At 32.2% G+C, this 17262-nt stretch overlaps 2 protein-coding genes across 3 annotated transcripts; both read right to left on the bottom strand.

Annotated features, from left to right (window-relative positions):
* Positions 1 to 2622: 2622 nt before the first annotated feature.
* Positions 2623 to 9172, bottom strand: LOC25481926 (hydroxyproline O-galactosyltransferase HPGT2). Its single transcript, XM_013610348.3, has 12 exons — positions 8922 to 9172; positions 8735 to 8798; positions 8222 to 8271; positions 7566 to 7753; positions 6340 to 6400; positions 6151 to 6223; positions 5599 to 5722; positions 5406 to 5493; positions 4796 to 4846; positions 4044 to 4115; positions 3299 to 3411; positions 2623 to 2957 (listed from the first exon to the last, which is right to left on the bottom strand). The coding sequence occupies exons 1-12, from the start codon at positions 9053 to 9055 to the stop codon at positions 2935 to 2937; spliced, it is 1041 nt and encodes a 346-aa protein (XP_013465802.1). The 5' UTR covers positions 9056 to 9172; the 3' UTR covers positions 2623 to 2934.
* A 1845-nt stretch (positions 9173 to 11017) lies between these two features.
* On the bottom strand, positions 11018 to 15926 carry LOC25481925 (uncharacterized vacuolar membrane protein YML018C). 2 transcript variants are annotated; one of them, XM_013610347.3, is made up of 9 exons: positions 15562 to 15644; positions 14252 to 14311; positions 13955 to 14166; positions 13631 to 13845; positions 12857 to 12927; positions 12664 to 12765; positions 12294 to 12411; positions 12074 to 12209; positions 11018 to 11424 (listed from the first exon to the last, which is right to left on the bottom strand). In XM_013610347.3, exons 3-9 carry the CDS (start codon positions 14150 to 14152, stop codon positions 11362 to 11364), a joined length of 903 nt encoding a protein of 300 aa, XP_013465801.1. In that variant the 5' UTR covers positions 14153 to 14166; positions 14252 to 14311; positions 15562 to 15644; the 3' UTR covers positions 11018 to 11361. The 2 variants fall into 2 exon arrangements, with proteins under 2 accessions (XP_013465801.1, XP_013465800.1); XM_013610346.3 differs by having other exon boundaries at positions 13955 to 14311; positions 15562 to 15926.
* Positions 15927 to 17262: the final 1336 nt, after the last annotated feature.

The raw sequence follows: 17262 nt of genomic DNA, 5'->3' as shown, positions 1-17262 counted from the left end.
GGTCGAGTAAAGGAGGGTGGCCAAGAGGCCTCTGTTTGGTGGAGGGATGTTTCGGCCATGCGCTCTGAGATGGTAATGTTAGTCAGGTTGTGGGAGATGGTAATAATACTCTCTTTTGGACGGATGTGTGGGTGGGAGGAATGTCTATTAGAGAACGGTTCACTAGATTATATGAGTTGTCAGTGTTAAAGAGTCAATCTGTTTTTAATATGCACTTGTTAGGTTGGGGGATTGACAGGGGGGGGGGGCTTGGAGTTGGAGGCGTCGGTTGTTTGCGTGGGAGGAGGATCTGATAGGGGAGCTTAGGATTTTACTTCTTACGGTTACCTTGCAGTTTGACAGGGTTGACAGGTGGATGTGGCGGTTGGAACCTTCCTCCGTATACACAGTTCGTAGTGCTTACAAATTTTTAAACGATAATGATTCGGTTGATGTTGTGGTGCATGTCTCTTCTCTGTGGCATAGGGACGTTCTTCTGAAGGTGGTTTTATTTGCTTGGCGTCTATTCCGCAACAGGCTCCCTACTAAAGACAACCTCTACCGTCGTCAAGTAATTGACGTTGATGCTCAGTTGTGTGTTGGAGGGTGTGGGGAGGTGGAAACATCTTCACACTTATTATTACATTGTTCTATGTTTGGCTCTATTTGGTATCATATTCTTAGGCGGCTTGGGCTGTCCGCGGTTTTGCCTGGCGAAGCTACTGGTCACTTTTATCAGTTTGGTTTTATTGGTGCTGTGGCCAAGACAAGGCGATCCATTTTACAGGTCATTTGGTTTGCAACGGTGTGGGAAATTTGGAAAGAAAGAAACAATAGGATTTTCAACGACAAAAATTGTTCTATTCCGCAGGTGGTGGATAAAATTAAGTCACTTACTTTCACGTGGTTGAAGGGGAAACATGTCAGTATTCCCCTCAATTAACATGGTTGGTGGCTTAGCCCGTTTTCTATTCTAGGCATTGGCTAATTGATTGTTTTTTTTTTTTTTTGCTGGTTTTTGGTGGTAGCCTTGTAAATACTTTCAGACATTTTGCTTGTTCTCAGGTGTTTCTTCCTTAGCACACCTTGTGCTAGGAAGGCCTGATTGTTGTGGTAATATATTCATTTTAGCCCCTTAAAAAAAAAAAGATGTTAAAAAAATATCAAAGTTAATGGAGGCTTAGTGTGTGTGATTTTAATTAAAATTATAATATAGACGTTTGTGACTTTCAAATTGTAACAAATTATGTTTATCTTTTTTGATGACTCCATCACTTCAACAATATAACAAATATAATATAAATTCTTATATTTTCCAATGATATCAACAATATAACATTAGACAAATTTGTTTATGGATATAATTAAAAGCGAATAAAATCATCGTAAAATTATGTATCCTTTTAATGTATATATATATATATATATATATATATATAGGCTAGCAGAAAGAGCCTTTAAAAAAGACTAACGAAAAGCCAGGCACTAACGTGTGTTGAGGCAAAATCCCTAAAATATTTTAAAGATAAACAACCCTCGATGATTAAAAGATTAATGAAGTTTGATTAATTTCTTGGTATTTAATATGTGTGCTTGAGTGATTAAATAAGAGAGGAACAAAGTACAAATCAGACCAAGAATCAAGTAATCAAATAACATTAAAGCTTATAAACCCAGTCAGAGTTCAAAAGGTTAGTCAAAGTTTAGAAAGTTCGAAGATAGTTCAGAAGGTTGTTCATATGGTTTATCAAGAACAAACTCATAAATATATGAACATTATCAAGAACATTCAAGGCTTAGGTGACATAAATAAAAGTACATAAAAGAACTTTGACTTTGAATCAAACAAAGGAATAAATAACTTTGATTTTGAATCTCAACAAATGAAAATATAATATAGTTTACGAGAAAACTTTACATACACATGATAATGAAGGATTATTAAATGTATCTAATGTTTCATAATTTTCTATAAGTGTATATGTGTAAATGTGATTAAAAGGTTGCAATAGTTAATGATTGCATTAGTTTTGATGTTTTTTTTGTTTTTCTTTTCATAGTAAGGACCGAAGGGAATATAATTGAAGTGCAACTCATTTAGTTATCAACCCTAATTTTAAGTTTAAATTCAACTTATTTGATTCATGAATCAGATTCAATGAACTAATTTTCAATATAATTGAAGTGCAACTGATTTAGTTATCAACCCTAATTTTAAGCTTAAATTCAACTTATTTGATTCATGATCAGATTCAATGAACTAATTTTCAAATTATTCATATAATTGAAGTGCAACTGATTTAGTTATCAACCCTAATTTTAAGCTTAAATTCAACTTATTTGATTCATGAATCAGATTAATGAACTAATTTTCAAATCACTCTTATTTTCAGTCTTATATATCGTTAGATAAAAAAGGCATCAACGGGTTCTAGCCCTGAGGTGCAGAGTTCAATTCCTAACCATTAACAAAAATAATGCTTCGATAAACAACTCATGCATCAACAATTTTTTAGCAATAGGTCAGCTTGGGGATACGGGTTGATAAAAGGCAATTTTTATTAGGGACTAAAATATGAAAATTTAGGGAATGCAAAGCACCGCAAAAGAAAAACGGAAAAATATAATTTGCTGTCGGAAAAATATATTAAACGCTTATGCTTTCTTTGAATTTTGTCCTCTTCAATATTTGATCATCAGCAGAAGTTTTGTATAAAACAATAATAACAGAGGAGGCTTATGATCATAGCACTTCCATAATGCAGGGTATCTTCCATAATTTCGCTATTTTGACATCTAAAAGAATGAACAGATCATTGTAGGTATAAAAAGGAATTATATTGGTTGTCTGCAAAGCTCTCAATGTTGTATTGGATCAAAAAGAGTAAACATAATCTTCAACTGACACTGATCTTTAGACTCCGAGACAAGTAGTGAAACATGTGGATCATCCAATCAAGCCAGCGAGCATACCTTATCTGAAAATTGGACACCACTAGTAAGGCAAGTTCAATTTTGTGAACTTAGGTAGGGGCAAAACAAATACATATACTATATATATAAAGATATAAGCACAATCAGTGTAAATTAGGCAACAACACACTTACATTACTTGCTTTTTGAATTTTTTATTTAAAAATATATGATAAATTGGTGAGTTATCAACTTTACTCTGACGGTGCATATATCTATAATTTCTTCAATATATATCGAAGACGCATTAAGTATTTTTTTCTTGATACATTATCTTACCCAAATACATTTTCATTTTCCACAGATTCCAATGGTCATAAAGTAGTGATGAGGATTGGGATATTACCTTTACTGATGCTACTGCAGCAAAGCCGACTGTCGTCTATATATGTTGATTGGACGCCCATCATCCATGATCCCAATGTTGTATCATCATAGGCATAGGTCTTCAAAGATACACTACATTTTGTTTTTGGATAGATCAAGATATATTACTGGATTAGAAGAGAAAATAAAAGTATCCAAGAGAAAGCAGAGTTAAACAAAAAGCAACATTTAATATCATCACTGCCTGAATCCCTCATATCCACCCGAAGATGCAATAATTTGTGCTTGGTAAAAATGACATCATGTATAATATAAAAAGGAAAAGATTTTTCTCTCAATCAAACAGGAAAGAATACCAATCTGACTGGCTATAGGTTCTCTACCTGAACCTCTTGCCAGCTCTCAACTCTGGAATTATCTAGATAAACTTCTAAATTGATTTCACTTTTAATAGCATTTTTATGGTGTTGTGTCCTATTCTTGGAAATAAAAACATATAACCGAAAGAAAAAAAAAAAAAAAAAGACAATCAAGTAGCTTCAACTCTAATACCAGCCAAGAATATGGCACACTGCAATAGCCGATTAATATCCAAACCTTCCTCACTCTCAATTAACCGAACATTAGGACATCTAGATGCCACACTGCATCATCCAAAATGCTAAATTGAGGCCGCCATGCCACAAAACTAAAGCTGCCTAAGTTAATTGCAAAGATTGCTACAAACAGAACCTCCTTGTGCAAATAAGACATTGAGAACTAACCTGTTTATGTTAATGTACTGTGCCAAATTCTTCGAAAGTATAACAAGCGAACCAGATGCATGTCGGAAATACCTAAAGACAATAAAGCAATAAAGATCAACGCTGGCCATTCCAAAAAAAAATAAAAATAAAATCAACACTAGAAAAAATAAAACAACTCTCATTTTATGCATACAACTTGTTGTTCTATTTTCCTTCTTTACCATGGTGAATGCTATTAAACTCACAATAAACAATCAAAGAAACACTTCAAGCAATCCATTAAACCCCATATGGTTTTTGGCATTATCCAGTTTTTCACACCACTACTGACTAATGACATATATGAATCAAAGACCAGATGATTCCATTAATTGGTGATTGCATGCGAAGGCAAGAAAATGCATAATTCTATCGCAGTTTTCATTAATTATCAATATGATTAAAACAATTTAGGTAATAATACAGAACATGTGTTTAAACAGTATAAATTTGGCAAAGAGATGACAGCATATAACAGGAATTTATTGAGTATGCTGAAGTTACAAATTAATCGTTCCCTCCAATTTTTGTTATTAGTACTTAGCACTGATGTGAGATATAGTGAAGACCAAAGATTATTAATTTACCCATTCAATTCAATGATAAAACGACAAAGAATAATGTATTGGTTTCAATTTAAGATATATTAAGGCAGATTGAAGATCATTCCTGAATAAACAAAAACAAATAAATCACCAAATCTTTTCTCATCTAAAGGGTATATTACTTACGATTTTTCATCCCCAAATTTCCACCAATCAGGTTCATACCAAAGCTTTCCCCTGAAAACAAAATAAGGAGCTTATAAATTGAATCCAAAAATCTCAATTGAAAAATCAAACTTGTAAAATATTTATAAAACAAATGATATTGTAACTTCGATGAAAGAGAAAATAACAAGCGATAAAGAAATATAATTGTAATTCAGGAAGAAAAGATTAAGCACAGGAACTTAACAATTTAAAATAAAAACATTCATTATTCATTAGAAATTAACACATTCTCCAGGAAATGCAAATTTCCTTGGCAAATATGAAGCATGCCTAAAGATAATTAACACATTCGATGGGATGAAAATTAATATAATCGGTGACATCCACAGATGTGGCAACTTCGGAATATTATTTTTTTTAAAAAGAGCTACGGTAATAATTCTGAACACAAAAATGGATAAATGTGAATAAATTTCAACACAAGTTCAAAACAGTAAAATGAACAATTTCAAACAGCTTAAAGAGAAATCTTCTAGGACCATCTACACTACATAAAAACTGGCAAAAATTTCCACACATCTTTTATCATAAATAAATTATCAGCGTTAGTTCAGATAAAGGAGAGTACTCTTCCGATATCACATCTCCTGACTTCATGCATCCAATATATGCACCATCCTGGCCACGTCGACGGTCAAGAAGAGCAATTAAACCCTCTGTTAAGCCAATGAATAAAGTTAAGACTCAATTTCACATGATATATTAGAGTTAGTTCAACATAATCTCCTAAATACATGCATTCATTATTAAACCATCATTACCGAGATCAATGTCAATACTGTCATCAACTTTCACATAAAAATCAGCATCCCAGTTCTGAACCGCCGTACTAAAGAAGATTTTTGCTTTTTTAGGCAACTCTTCTTGAGCTTCCTCGTGACTTTCCTATTACGAAAAAAACAGATGGTCAAGCTCTATACTGAGCTTGTTCAACAAGGTTCAATGACATGGAAGCATGCTCAAATGAGTATTTCATTTACAAAAGCATTGATAAACACAATGATCAATAATTGTCCTTTGCTCCATCCCATCAAAACTTTAGTTCCACCAGAAAAAGAATAATTTAACCATCACACCAATGCTTCAAGTCTCCCTAAGATTGAAATATTTAAGAAATAATGCAAGTTTTAAATGAGGGGAAATATTATCACCTTGCATATGCATGTACTAGATAACCCTAAACTGTTAATATCCTAAATTTTAAGCATCTATGATAAGCCAAATATAAAAAACAATTCAGTGCTTCCTGTCTACTCACACAATCCAAGGTAAAGGATTGAGCTAATTTAAATTACACAAAACACTTTGCTTACAAGAATCAAGAAATCTTTTGTTGAGCGGTTTTCCTCATTAATATTGCGATCCAAGCTATCACCTCGATTAGGACTGTCAATAACAATTTAAAGGTAAAATAAGATTCAAAATGCAGATAATTAATCATTAAATTTTCAAGAAAATATGTATTAATATCATAGCCAGTATGGATAAGTGCGTGGAAAAACCTCCGACCAATTACAAAACGTATGACCACTCCTCTTTCTTCAAGTTTTTTCAAGGCATCACCTGCCAGAAATTTGAAGAGAAAATGTCAGTGATATATAACTGACCTAAAAGGATAACCATGCAAATAATACTCAACAGAATCAAACCCAGCGTACTAGTCGAGACGCATAAAAATGTCAATTTGAAGTTAACATTGAGTCTCTTGTGTAACTTCATATTAGGTTCTCAGTCTTAGTTCAAAGCAATCATAACAGCACAACTCAATTAAATTTCCTTCTTAGAGAAACACAAAAAACAAGAGGTAAACCAACTGTTTACGTTCTCATTATTCAAAAAAGCATATACAATATATCAAATCTAGCTGTGACTTACTAAACCAATACTTTTTTTTTTGAAAAATCTCACTAAACCGGTACTATTACGAAAAAGTTGCATTGAACACATGTACAATATACTATGACCTAAATATGAACAACTCAATTAAATTTCCTTCTTTGAGAATCACAAAAAACTAGAGGTAAACCAACTGTTTACGTTCTCATTATTCAAAAAAACACATCTAATATATTAAACCTAGCAATGACTTACTAAACCAATACTTTTATTTTTTTTGAAAAATCTCACTAAACCAGTACTATGATGAAAAAGTTACATTAAACACATGTACAATATAATATGACCTAAATATAAACAAAATAATAATACAAAATTATCAAGGCGTTTTAACACAATGCCTGTGGCGCATTATATCTTTAACATTTGCTAGATAAAATATTAAAACTTATCCTAGGGAAGCAAAGATAGAAAACTAGAAATCATGAAAATGGCAATAAACCATCAAAGTATAAATTAAAACCAAATCTTCAAGAAACTAAGAAAGTCACTCCCAAATTTTTTATAATAGTATAAAGTATAAACCATCAAAATCAAAGTATAAATGCGAAAATCCCACACAATTTCAAATTAAGAGGCATAAAGTCACTCCCAAATTTAAATTCCAATTAATCAACGTTTGCATTTCAGCCAACATAATTGATATCAGGAGAGATCAAGCAAATGAGCATTGAACCTAAGATCAAGTCTCACCAAGGCCAATTTGCCTCTACTTTAGCCTACCCTCCCTCTCACCAGACAAAGTCTTAAACCTCCTTCGTAACCAAAAAAAGACGACTGAAGCACAGAAATTTACATGAACTAGTGAATTTCAACCGAATTCCAAACATACCTCTAGGCATCCAAGACCCTCTGAATACATTTCTTTTGAGTTTGCTTCCAAATCCAGTATATACTCCAATAACAGCAAGAAGCCTACGGTCAGAAGAACCAGTTTGCTGCCGTTGTCCTTTGAGGTACCCTTGGCTCTTGGCCAACGACAATTCCATCTCAGCTTCCACAATCCTCCTCTCCAGATCCCTAATAAACAACATACACATAAATCCCTTACAAAACAACATCATAAAAACCAGTGTTGTCAAATATCAAATATATCATGTAGTGCAATGGAATTTGAACAAACTACTCTCTATTCCTTTTTAATTGTTGTATTTGAAGAAATTATTCATTCCTATTTATTGGTTGGTCAATAATACCCATAGTTATTTACCGAGAGATAGGAATAGATGTTGACGAGATGATAAATGATTAAGATTATTATTACAGAGAAAAAAGATAAATAGTCATCAAAAGTAACAATATTTTTGTTGTCTTGGTATGTATGAAATGCCTTAAAATGACAACTAAAAAGGAACAAAGTGAGTACTATTTTACGCGATCTGCAATTGACAACACCAACAAAATCAAACTAAATATCACCAAAAACGACAAATCAACCGAATCTAAAAAAATATATAAAATAAGTTAACACAAAAAGAGCACAATTACCTGCACCCTAGTACCATTAACTTATCTTCCACCGTAAGAACCTTAGGCCTCTAGCAACAAAAAATAAACCACAATATCATAAGTTGATAAACTAAAAATGAAAATAGCAGACCGAAAAACAACATGAGTTTCAAAATTCAGTCGTAAACTATATAAAGCACTAACACATACATAGACACGTCAACACCGATAATAATTTGAGAAAATAACTTAATCAAATTTAATTTCGTTTCGGTGTTGGACAGTACTTATACATGTCCAACACCGAACATGCCTTCGATCAAAAGTGTTAGTGCAATAGAGATCATAAATCATAAATACTCTACTGTAAATAAAAAAATCAGCATCTAAATTATTGCTTGTGTCGACATGTTGTTGTGTCCGTGCTTCATATCCGAAAAGGCGAAAACAATATGGATTTCAAAATTCAATCATAAAAATCAGCAACTAAACTGATATCAAACAAAATGAATTTGAAAATTAGAACTGAAAAGAAAAGGAAAAAAAAAAAACCTGTGATGAGTTCTTTTTGAGAAGACTAGCAAGTAAATTCCGATTCTCAGCATCTTGCCATAACCTAGCACATTTTTCATTATAATCGAATCCGTTAGTGTTTCAGATGAAAAAAAATTGAAAACAAATAGCAGAAATTAAGATGAATCGAATTGAAATGAATGAGAATCGGATCGGAATACGGAACCTGCCGGCGACGTAAAGCCAAGCGACGCAAGAGAAGAAAGCTAAGAGGAGGGAAGGTTTTGATGTTTGAACGATTTTTGATCTTCCTCCTCCTCCACCTCGCTTCGACGACGATGTTGTTGGTAATGTATCCATCGCTGAGATTGATCAGTTCACGATTCCAATTGATATTTATGCAAATCCTCAACTCTCTGTTACTGCTACAGTGATACTAACAAACAAAACGTACAAGAGAGAGAGTTTTCAAAGATTTTTTTTTATTTTGTAGGAAGGTAACTGTGCACTTTTATCAAAACAATAAAATAAAGGTAAATGGTATATCATTATTAGTATTCCTATGGATAAAAAAATAAAGTAATATTAACAAAAAAGAAAAAAGTTATAACTATTAGTACTATTTTACTTTCTGTTGACTACAATCAAGAACTGGTATTTCAAAAACTTTTAATCATGAAAACGGTATGGAAATCTCTTAAATTTACACGATATTACCTTGTATTTGTATATACACATACCCTATTAAAAAACTATACTTAATTAAATATAAGTTTTAGTATAAATTTTTTACATACATTTTTTATTTTTATTTTAAATATATCTCTAATTATTACTATTATTTATGTTGGTTTCTAAAAAAAACTATTATTTATTTGGAATAGGAAACGTTAATATTAGTCACGTTTGTTTATACACAAAGGAGTAGGGACAAATAATTATAGACTTATTCCTTAAAAAAAAAAGTTATAGACTTATAGTCATATACAAAATATACATTGACAAAATATATATATATATATACACACTATATTTTTTTAAATATATGTTGTTTAAAAATATATTCTTAATATATGTGAAAAAGGACTTATAAAAAAAAAATAGTTGTTTGTAAGACCTAACTCAACTACCAATATCAATATTGTTGGGTTGAATATTTTCATTCGAATTCGAACTTTAAATCTTACCGTTGTGTGTGTGAATTTCAGATGGTGTTTGTCACTTCGCTATGGATAAAAATATGATAATAGTAATATAGTATTTTAAAGCTAAAGAAGTTCGATCAATCTAACATAAATTTGTCATGAATTCTATCTTACATGCAATTCTACTTTGATCATAATTTTGTATTAATGTATAAAAAACAAATGTTAATATAAAAAGATGTCTTCATTCAATAAATACTTTTAAAATATCAAGTTTTAAGTGACGTCAAAGTTGTGCATTGATATAACCAGATCGTAACCAAGTGGAATAACGTTACTTGACCTTGAAGGTAGGACGTCCGCCATAAAATGGTTGGTAGCCGAACCAATATAAATCTGGCTGCACTATTCTCTACTCTACACTCTATTACTGCAACTTATTTATTGTTTGTATGTTCTATAGTTGTATAATCAATTATAAGCAACAATGACCAAATTATATATATTAGAAAAGAAAGTTTATTTTTTTTTTGAAAGAATTAGAAAAGAAAGTTGATCACATTTAATCTATACAACACCAAAAAAAGTAGCATCACTATCCATAACTAAATAAATCAAATCATTTGAAATATAAAAAGTTTAATTAAACGAGGAGTAGTTTAGTTTAGATACTATCAATAAATATGAGAGAAATTGTTAACTTCTTACATTATTTCATTTCAAAAATATAAAAATATTTTTACTTATAGTATTTCATTCTCGAAGGAGTGTTAGTTGTGTATTTGTGAAATGTTGAGTTAAAAGTAATTTCTTTCATTTATGAATAAGTTTACTTTCACGTATTGGATACAATAAGGCCTGTGAAACTGCCCTATTTAAATTTTTGTCTTCTTTCGGGATAAAGTTCATTTAACACGTCCCCGTGAGCATAGCTTAGTTGGCAGAGACATGCATTATTATATGCATGGGTCGGGGTTTGAACCCCAGACACCCCACTTATTCACCTTAAAAAATGTGAACTCTAACCACTAGACTACCTGACAAAAAAAAAAATTCATTTAACATGTTTCAATTTTTTGTGTTCCGTACATTATACCCTTTTGCCAATATTCATCTTTGGATCATTATAATTGCTTTTTGTTCATGGAACGCTTACTTTCTATACTGCTAAGTCAAATTCTCAATTGTTCAATTCAAGAACACATTTAGTCGTGTTGCTACAAATTATATAACAATGATTGGTTACATTATTGGCTAGCATCTCTCATCTTGGACATGATTACAACAAAGAAGAACTCGCTATAGAAGAAAATCATATACACAGAACAAATACATCATGGAAACAACACTCTTTTGTTGCTTTCCTTGAAAATTACAACAACAAAAAAAAACCAAGATCATGGTTTTGGTTTTCAACATATTGTGTGACTCATGCTATGACACTCAATCTGAGTAGTGGAAATATAATCAACCAAAAAAAGAATAAGTGTTGCCCCAAACTAATCAAGAAAACATCATGTGTTATAATCCCAACCTCTTTGTCGCCCAATCTGAAAGATTTGCTATCACAAACCCAGCAAATACCTGTAAACACAATGCCAAAACAATTCCATCAACATGTCAACAAAAAACGTTGAATATTTTGATAACTAGAAGCTTCAAATATGAGTTAACAGCCAGTTGACAATTTGGTCTAATCTAGACAAAATTTCCTAGGCTTTGACACTTTGTAAATCATTAACTATAACTAGATGACAGGGGAATTAGCATGTATAAAGTCAAAGGAAGAAATAACAAATAGAATTAAACACATAAAACATTTGTATTAACCTATGAATCGTTGAAACAGACACTGGGCACAAGATACAACCAGACACATAGATACCAGTAATAATTTAAAGAAAATGAAAGTGATTGAATGTGAAACCGCATGCGTTGGTGTTGTGTCTGACATCAAACATGCATTCAATATGAAGTGCTGGTGCTACATAAGTTATCCTAGGTCCGAACATCGATGGAACCAACAAAACATCAACAATGCATATATAAATTATCCTAACATCGATGGAACCAACAAAACATTTAACACCAAGAGGTAAATAGGATTTTTTTTATTTCTACTATTATGCTTTTTGTTGGGAAAAAATGAAAGAATGATCCTCCGTTTGGCCACTGTTGCAAACTGAAAGCTGAGAAAACATCAAATTGCATGTAGTTTTAGTGACAACCATACCTGAGCTGATCCAAGCATGTATAACGCAGAATAATGGCGACCATGGATTACCATGTCAGCCATCATAGCAAGAGGAATGGTGAGTGACATGCCCAAAGTGGCCACAAGGGGAGTTGTCCATACGACACAGAGTGCCCTGGGTGGTAGATCAAATAAACTCGAATTTTAGAATTTGCATAACTCTGTGCGCATGTAAATTATTCAAATTTATTTCATGTACCAGAAGTAGTCTGAGAGAACACTTCCAACAAGTCCATTTGCAATAACCACTTCATCCATTTTGGCAGAGTGCGGAATCGCAAACTTAGGTTCAATTCCTAAGGCCGACAATGGCCAGACTGAGCAAAAAGAAAAAAGAAAATTAGCAATCAGTTAATGCGAATCAATTTTATTTGAAGAAGCCAAACTAGCCCACCGAAGTTGGCACTGGTTAATGCGCATCAATTTATTATAAAAAAACTATTGAAATGTTGTTGATGAGTGTGTGAAAACACAAAAACTAAGTTAGAGGAGCAAATGAAAAGGATTGTGATCATATAAGTCGAGTTTGGCAAGTAACTACAAAAGCATTGTGTGTAAAAAAAACTTACTAAGCCACCATAGCGCTACAAGTGTAAACAATCCAATATATCCAAACAGCTTTTGCACGTCAACCCGTTCACCTTCTTCGCCAGAAAACTTTTTAAGAAGAACTGCAAAATTAATGTTGAAGCTGTGTCATTATTCATCTAGATTATCTCGAAAAAAGAAATACAGAATGAAACAGCTAAGACATTGTCTAACCAGTAAATAGACCATATGACATGGCTGAGAGAAGGCCAAAAAGATCTCCAACAAGAGAGCGCTGTCCATTGCTGAACACAAATATCAACTGTCAATGCCCAAAAAAATAGTATTACAAAGAGCAAGCTCGTGATAATGCATGCAAGATAGCAACTTGACTCCTTAATATTTTGCACCATAACTAAAACATTAGCTATGCTTTGTATACCTTTCTCTTATACCCTCTATCTCTATCAACATAATGGATGACATGTGTATTAATATACTCATGTGAGGAGACACCGATTTTCAATGTGATGCCATACAAAGGGATCAATTATATTAGGGATATAGTCATATAGGTTTGTAAGCTATGAAGCACAAATACTTAAAAAAAAAAAAAATCAAAGTATAGGTATCTGACAAGTATCCGATGCCAAATCGTGTCTAATACTTCACAAACATCCCAAGAAAGTATCCAATATTGTTGAATTCCTTTTAAAAATATTTCCACCTATACTTCTCAGATACATCATTGATGCTTCTTATCAACTATAGACACAATTGTCATCTAGATACAAGACATCTTCGTTACATTATACTAACAAAAGATACATAATTATATGTTTTTTATTGAACAGATATTTTAAAAATAATGTTGCTTGTTTGTAAACCAGCTCAGAGAGTAAAGGATGCAAAACGACTATCTCCTACTAGAAAAATTGTTTGACATCTTAAAACTGGAATTAGAATAACGAAGCGAATTTGGTCATCAAAGAGATAGAAAGGGCTTACGAAGCATTAAATTGCGAGTCATCTGCGGCCCAAGTTTTGCCCAGAGTTGTCATGGCAACTCCGGTCATGCTGACCAAGACAGCAACTACTTTTGATATATTTAAAGTGTCTTCGCCCATTAATACACCGATGAAAAGAGTGAAGAGTCCTGAAGTAGATGACAATACTGTTGTACTCGCAACACTAGTACGTGCAAGAGCAGCATTTGATAGATACTGAAAGCGACAAAATACAACAATAAAATAACACATTACATTTCCTATATGATGTCATATACCAGAATAAATAACAAAGATACACATGTTTCAATCATGAGTTACTTACCTCTGTTATGAACCAGATAGGTGCAATGTAAAATCCATAAGTAGCAATTTCCTTTGTAGTAAGTTCTTTTTCTTCCTTTGCCAAACTAGTTTCATTATATTTAGCCACCAATGGTGCTATCTCTCCAAGAGTTGAAAGGTCTATATCACTGTCTTTTCGAACCACATTCCCTAGTTCCATTTCAAAGTCTTTCTGCATTCCATTGCCGCTTTCTGCATTTTTTCCACTTTTAGAAGAGCGGTGTTTAAGAAAGTTATAGAACCAATCCTTAATGAATGCTATTGGGAGGTAAAGTACCATGAGAGAAGCTCCAAGATATGTCACCACAAATGGCTGCTTATAATCGGTATAAATATCCTGCGCAGAAAATTTTAATTGAGATAATCATTCATGATATAAAGCTTGGATATTAGCACACTGCATGCTATGGTGTCCAATAAAAGATACCACTTGATCAGAATTTCAAATTGCAATGGCATTTTCAACAAATTAATCTCCAACCGTGCTTAGATGAGGACTTAGATACTGAAATTCTATACTAATTGAAGCAAACTTATCAACTTAGAAAACATAAACCTTCAAGCTTAGACAACGCAGTGTCCTCTGGTCCACATACGTAAGACATAACTTGACTTATGCAACATATAACTGGAACAATGGAGCACCGCAATGACATATTACATATAAATACAATTCACATAATCCCTTAAATTAAAGCAATGAGGACTGCATTTTTGGGGATCAAATCCACAGGTATCATCCTACCAAAGGTAATCCTGTTCAAGACTAACAGAGCAAAAGGGGTAAGACCTCTCTCAAAAGAACTTATTGTTTACATGGGATCGAACCAGGACCTCCAATTATTAAGTATCCCTATACACATCCTCTCCACTTGTGGACCAAGCATGCTTCCAATAAGTCAATCTCATTGGGTCATAAGGTTAGCTATATCGTAAACTAATCATTCTTAGCCAACAGAGCTTTCGATCTCACACGACCTTTATAGAAAAAACACAAACTTTAAAATAGTGTATGTATAAGAAAATGATTGAAACCCCCGGGGTTTGGGTTGGCCTCGAGGTGAATACTTGGGACCTAGGAGGGTGCTCCTTTCTAGGTCTCAGGTGCAAATCCCCCAAGTGCCAACAATTTATGTGTTGGGTGAGACGGCCAGTCCATACAGAGCGTTGCCCTAATTTCGATTGAGTCCCTACTAATAGACGGTGGGATTTGTCCCCAAGATTAGTTAGTCCTTAGTCCGGATACCGAGTTTAAAAAAAAAAATTGATTGAATCTTATGATGTATAGAAAGCTTCCAAATCAAGTCACATGAAGCAAAGCCATATCAACCTAAATCCATCTCTCAAATACATCAGCTTCCTAAATGATTGTAGTAAAATTAACAATAAGGTCCTATATACTATGACATAATTAAGCTCCATAATCATTAAATGGAATTGAACTAGTACTAAACTTAAGGGCCTAAAAAATATAACAAAAAAACACAAAATCACATTTATCTATCTACTACAAATTATGCAATAATACCAAACTTAGGAGAAAATTAAATAATTTACATCATGGTTAAGAAAAGATGAAAAATTTACCTGGGTGACTTCAGCAGAGGAGACCCAAATGATAACAACAGTACCTATAAGAAACAATCCTGCCTTGTATCTCAAACTACCCATTAGAAACCCAAATCAACAATACCCAGATGGAAAAAAGTGCAGAATTTGCAGAGATCCACACGTTTCTGCTTCTGCCAGATCCCAGAATCAATCACCGTTCAATATACTAAATTCTTAACCAAATCATGTATGAAAAAGCTTCAACTTTTGGTAGAATTGAAGCTTGTATGTGTGAGAAGAAGATGAAGATGTTGAAATTGTTGCAAGAGGTTGAAGGAATCTTGCAACAACGGAAAAGGTAGAGAAAATAGTTGGAAGAAAGAGAAAATAGAGGGAAAACGTTAATTTATTTTTATTAAATATATATAAATTTATTGTTTCTGTATGGTAATTAATTTTCAACGTTACTCTTACTCTTGTTCAAAGTTTTTTCTTCTATTGATTTTCATCCTCTTCTTTTCCTTTTTTTTTTTATAGGTTCTTCTTCTTTTTCCCTCCTATATTTTTTTTGGAACAATTTTTCCTCCTATTTTTTTATTAGTGCGTAAAAAATAAAAGGATCAATATGATTTTGATCCTTATAAACATTTTAATTTTTTGTTTTAATTTCTTTAAATTAAAATTTATGTTCGACTATTAGTCTCTTAAAAAACATTATTGCCACTTTTAATCCGTTTTTAAGTCAAATCATGTATATCGTTTAAAAAATTTAAGTCAACTCGCGTTTATCATTTTAAATTTTAAATTTTTTCACAATCATGTTTAGTAGTACATTATATAACTAGCTCTTGAAAAATTTTCCTTAAAAAAAAAAGCTCTTGCAAAATTTATTTATTTTTAATAAAAAATGAATTAAATATAAATTTTTATGTTTTTAGCGCTTAATTTATTATTTAATCTATGCTTGTTAAAAAAAAATATTTTTTTTTGGAGAGAATCTTGTAACACTTCAAACATTTTTTCAAAAATTCATTAAAAATTTCAAATAATACATATGAGTTGACTTAAAAGCAAATATCAAAAATGGTGATGAAAAACATTTAAAACTAAAATCAAGAAATTTTTTATATGAATTAAAATGAAAAAATTAGATTTAATCCAAAAATAAAATTCAATTAACTAGTGTAAAGAAAATCAATTATGCATTGTTGTTTTTCAGACTTTTGCACGCGAAAAAAAAATATTTAGTGATGGATTTTGTTCATAGATACAAGTTTTTTTCTTTCAAATTTTGAGACCTCTCAAAGTTTGAGACCACGTGTAAAGGGTCCTGTTACTCTTGCATAAGGCTGACCCTAGTAACGTGAGTTGGATTATTTGAGTATTTTTTTAGATTTCTGGCCTGGCATATTTTTCATGAGGGATAATCTTACTTGAAATAAGGTTAGGCATAAAATTTGAGTGACTTTATCAGCTAGGATGAATGATATATGTGTTATCATTTTAATACGGTGTAAAGGGTCTTGTTACTCTTGCATAAGGCTGACCCTAGTAACGTGAGTTTGATTATTTGAGTATTTTTTTTAGATCTCTGGCCTGACATATTTTTTATGAGGGATAATCTTACTTGAAATAAGGTTAACATAAAATTTGAGTGACTTTATCAGCTAAGATGAATGATATATGTGTTATCATTTTAATACGGGTATCCAACACGAAGATTTCTTGCATGTATTT

Source organism: Medicago truncatula, chromosome 1 (genome assembly GCF_003473485.1).
Source record: "Medicago truncatula cultivar Jemalong A17 chromosome 1, MtrunA17r5.0-ANR, whole genome shotgun sequence".
In the NCBI taxonomy this organism is placed as follows: domain Eukaryota; kingdom Viridiplantae; phylum Streptophyta; class Magnoliopsida; order Fabales; family Fabaceae; genus Medicago; species Medicago truncatula.
This window is presented reverse-complemented; position numbering and strand designations above follow the sequence as displayed.

Coding starts and splice junctions, on each gene's coding strand:
- LOC25481926 (XM_013610348.3), bottom strand. CDS start 9,055: ATGGATACATTACCAACAACATCGTCGTCGAAGCGAGGTGGAGGAGGA. Junction 7,754..8,221: donor TTAATGGTACTAGGGTGCAG/GTAATTGTGCTC, acceptor GTTGTTTATTAG/GGATCTGGAGAGGAGGATTG. Junction 5,723..6,150: donor CAAAAGATTTCTTGATTCTT/GTAAGCAAAGTG, acceptor TTTTCGTAATAG/GAAAGTCACGAGGAAGCTCA.
- LOC25481925 (XM_013610346.3), bottom strand. CDS start 15,645: ATGGGTAGTTTGAGATACAAGGCAGGATTGTTTCTTATAGGTACTGTT. Junction 12,412..12,663: donor TGTAGCGCTATGGTGGCTTA/GTAAGTTTTTTT, acceptor CTTTTTGCTCAG/TCTGGCCATTGTCGGCCTTA. Junction 11,425..12,073: donor ACATGCTTGGATCAGCTCAG/GTATGGTTGTCA, acceptor TTGTGTTTACAG/GTATTTGCTGGGTTTGTGAT.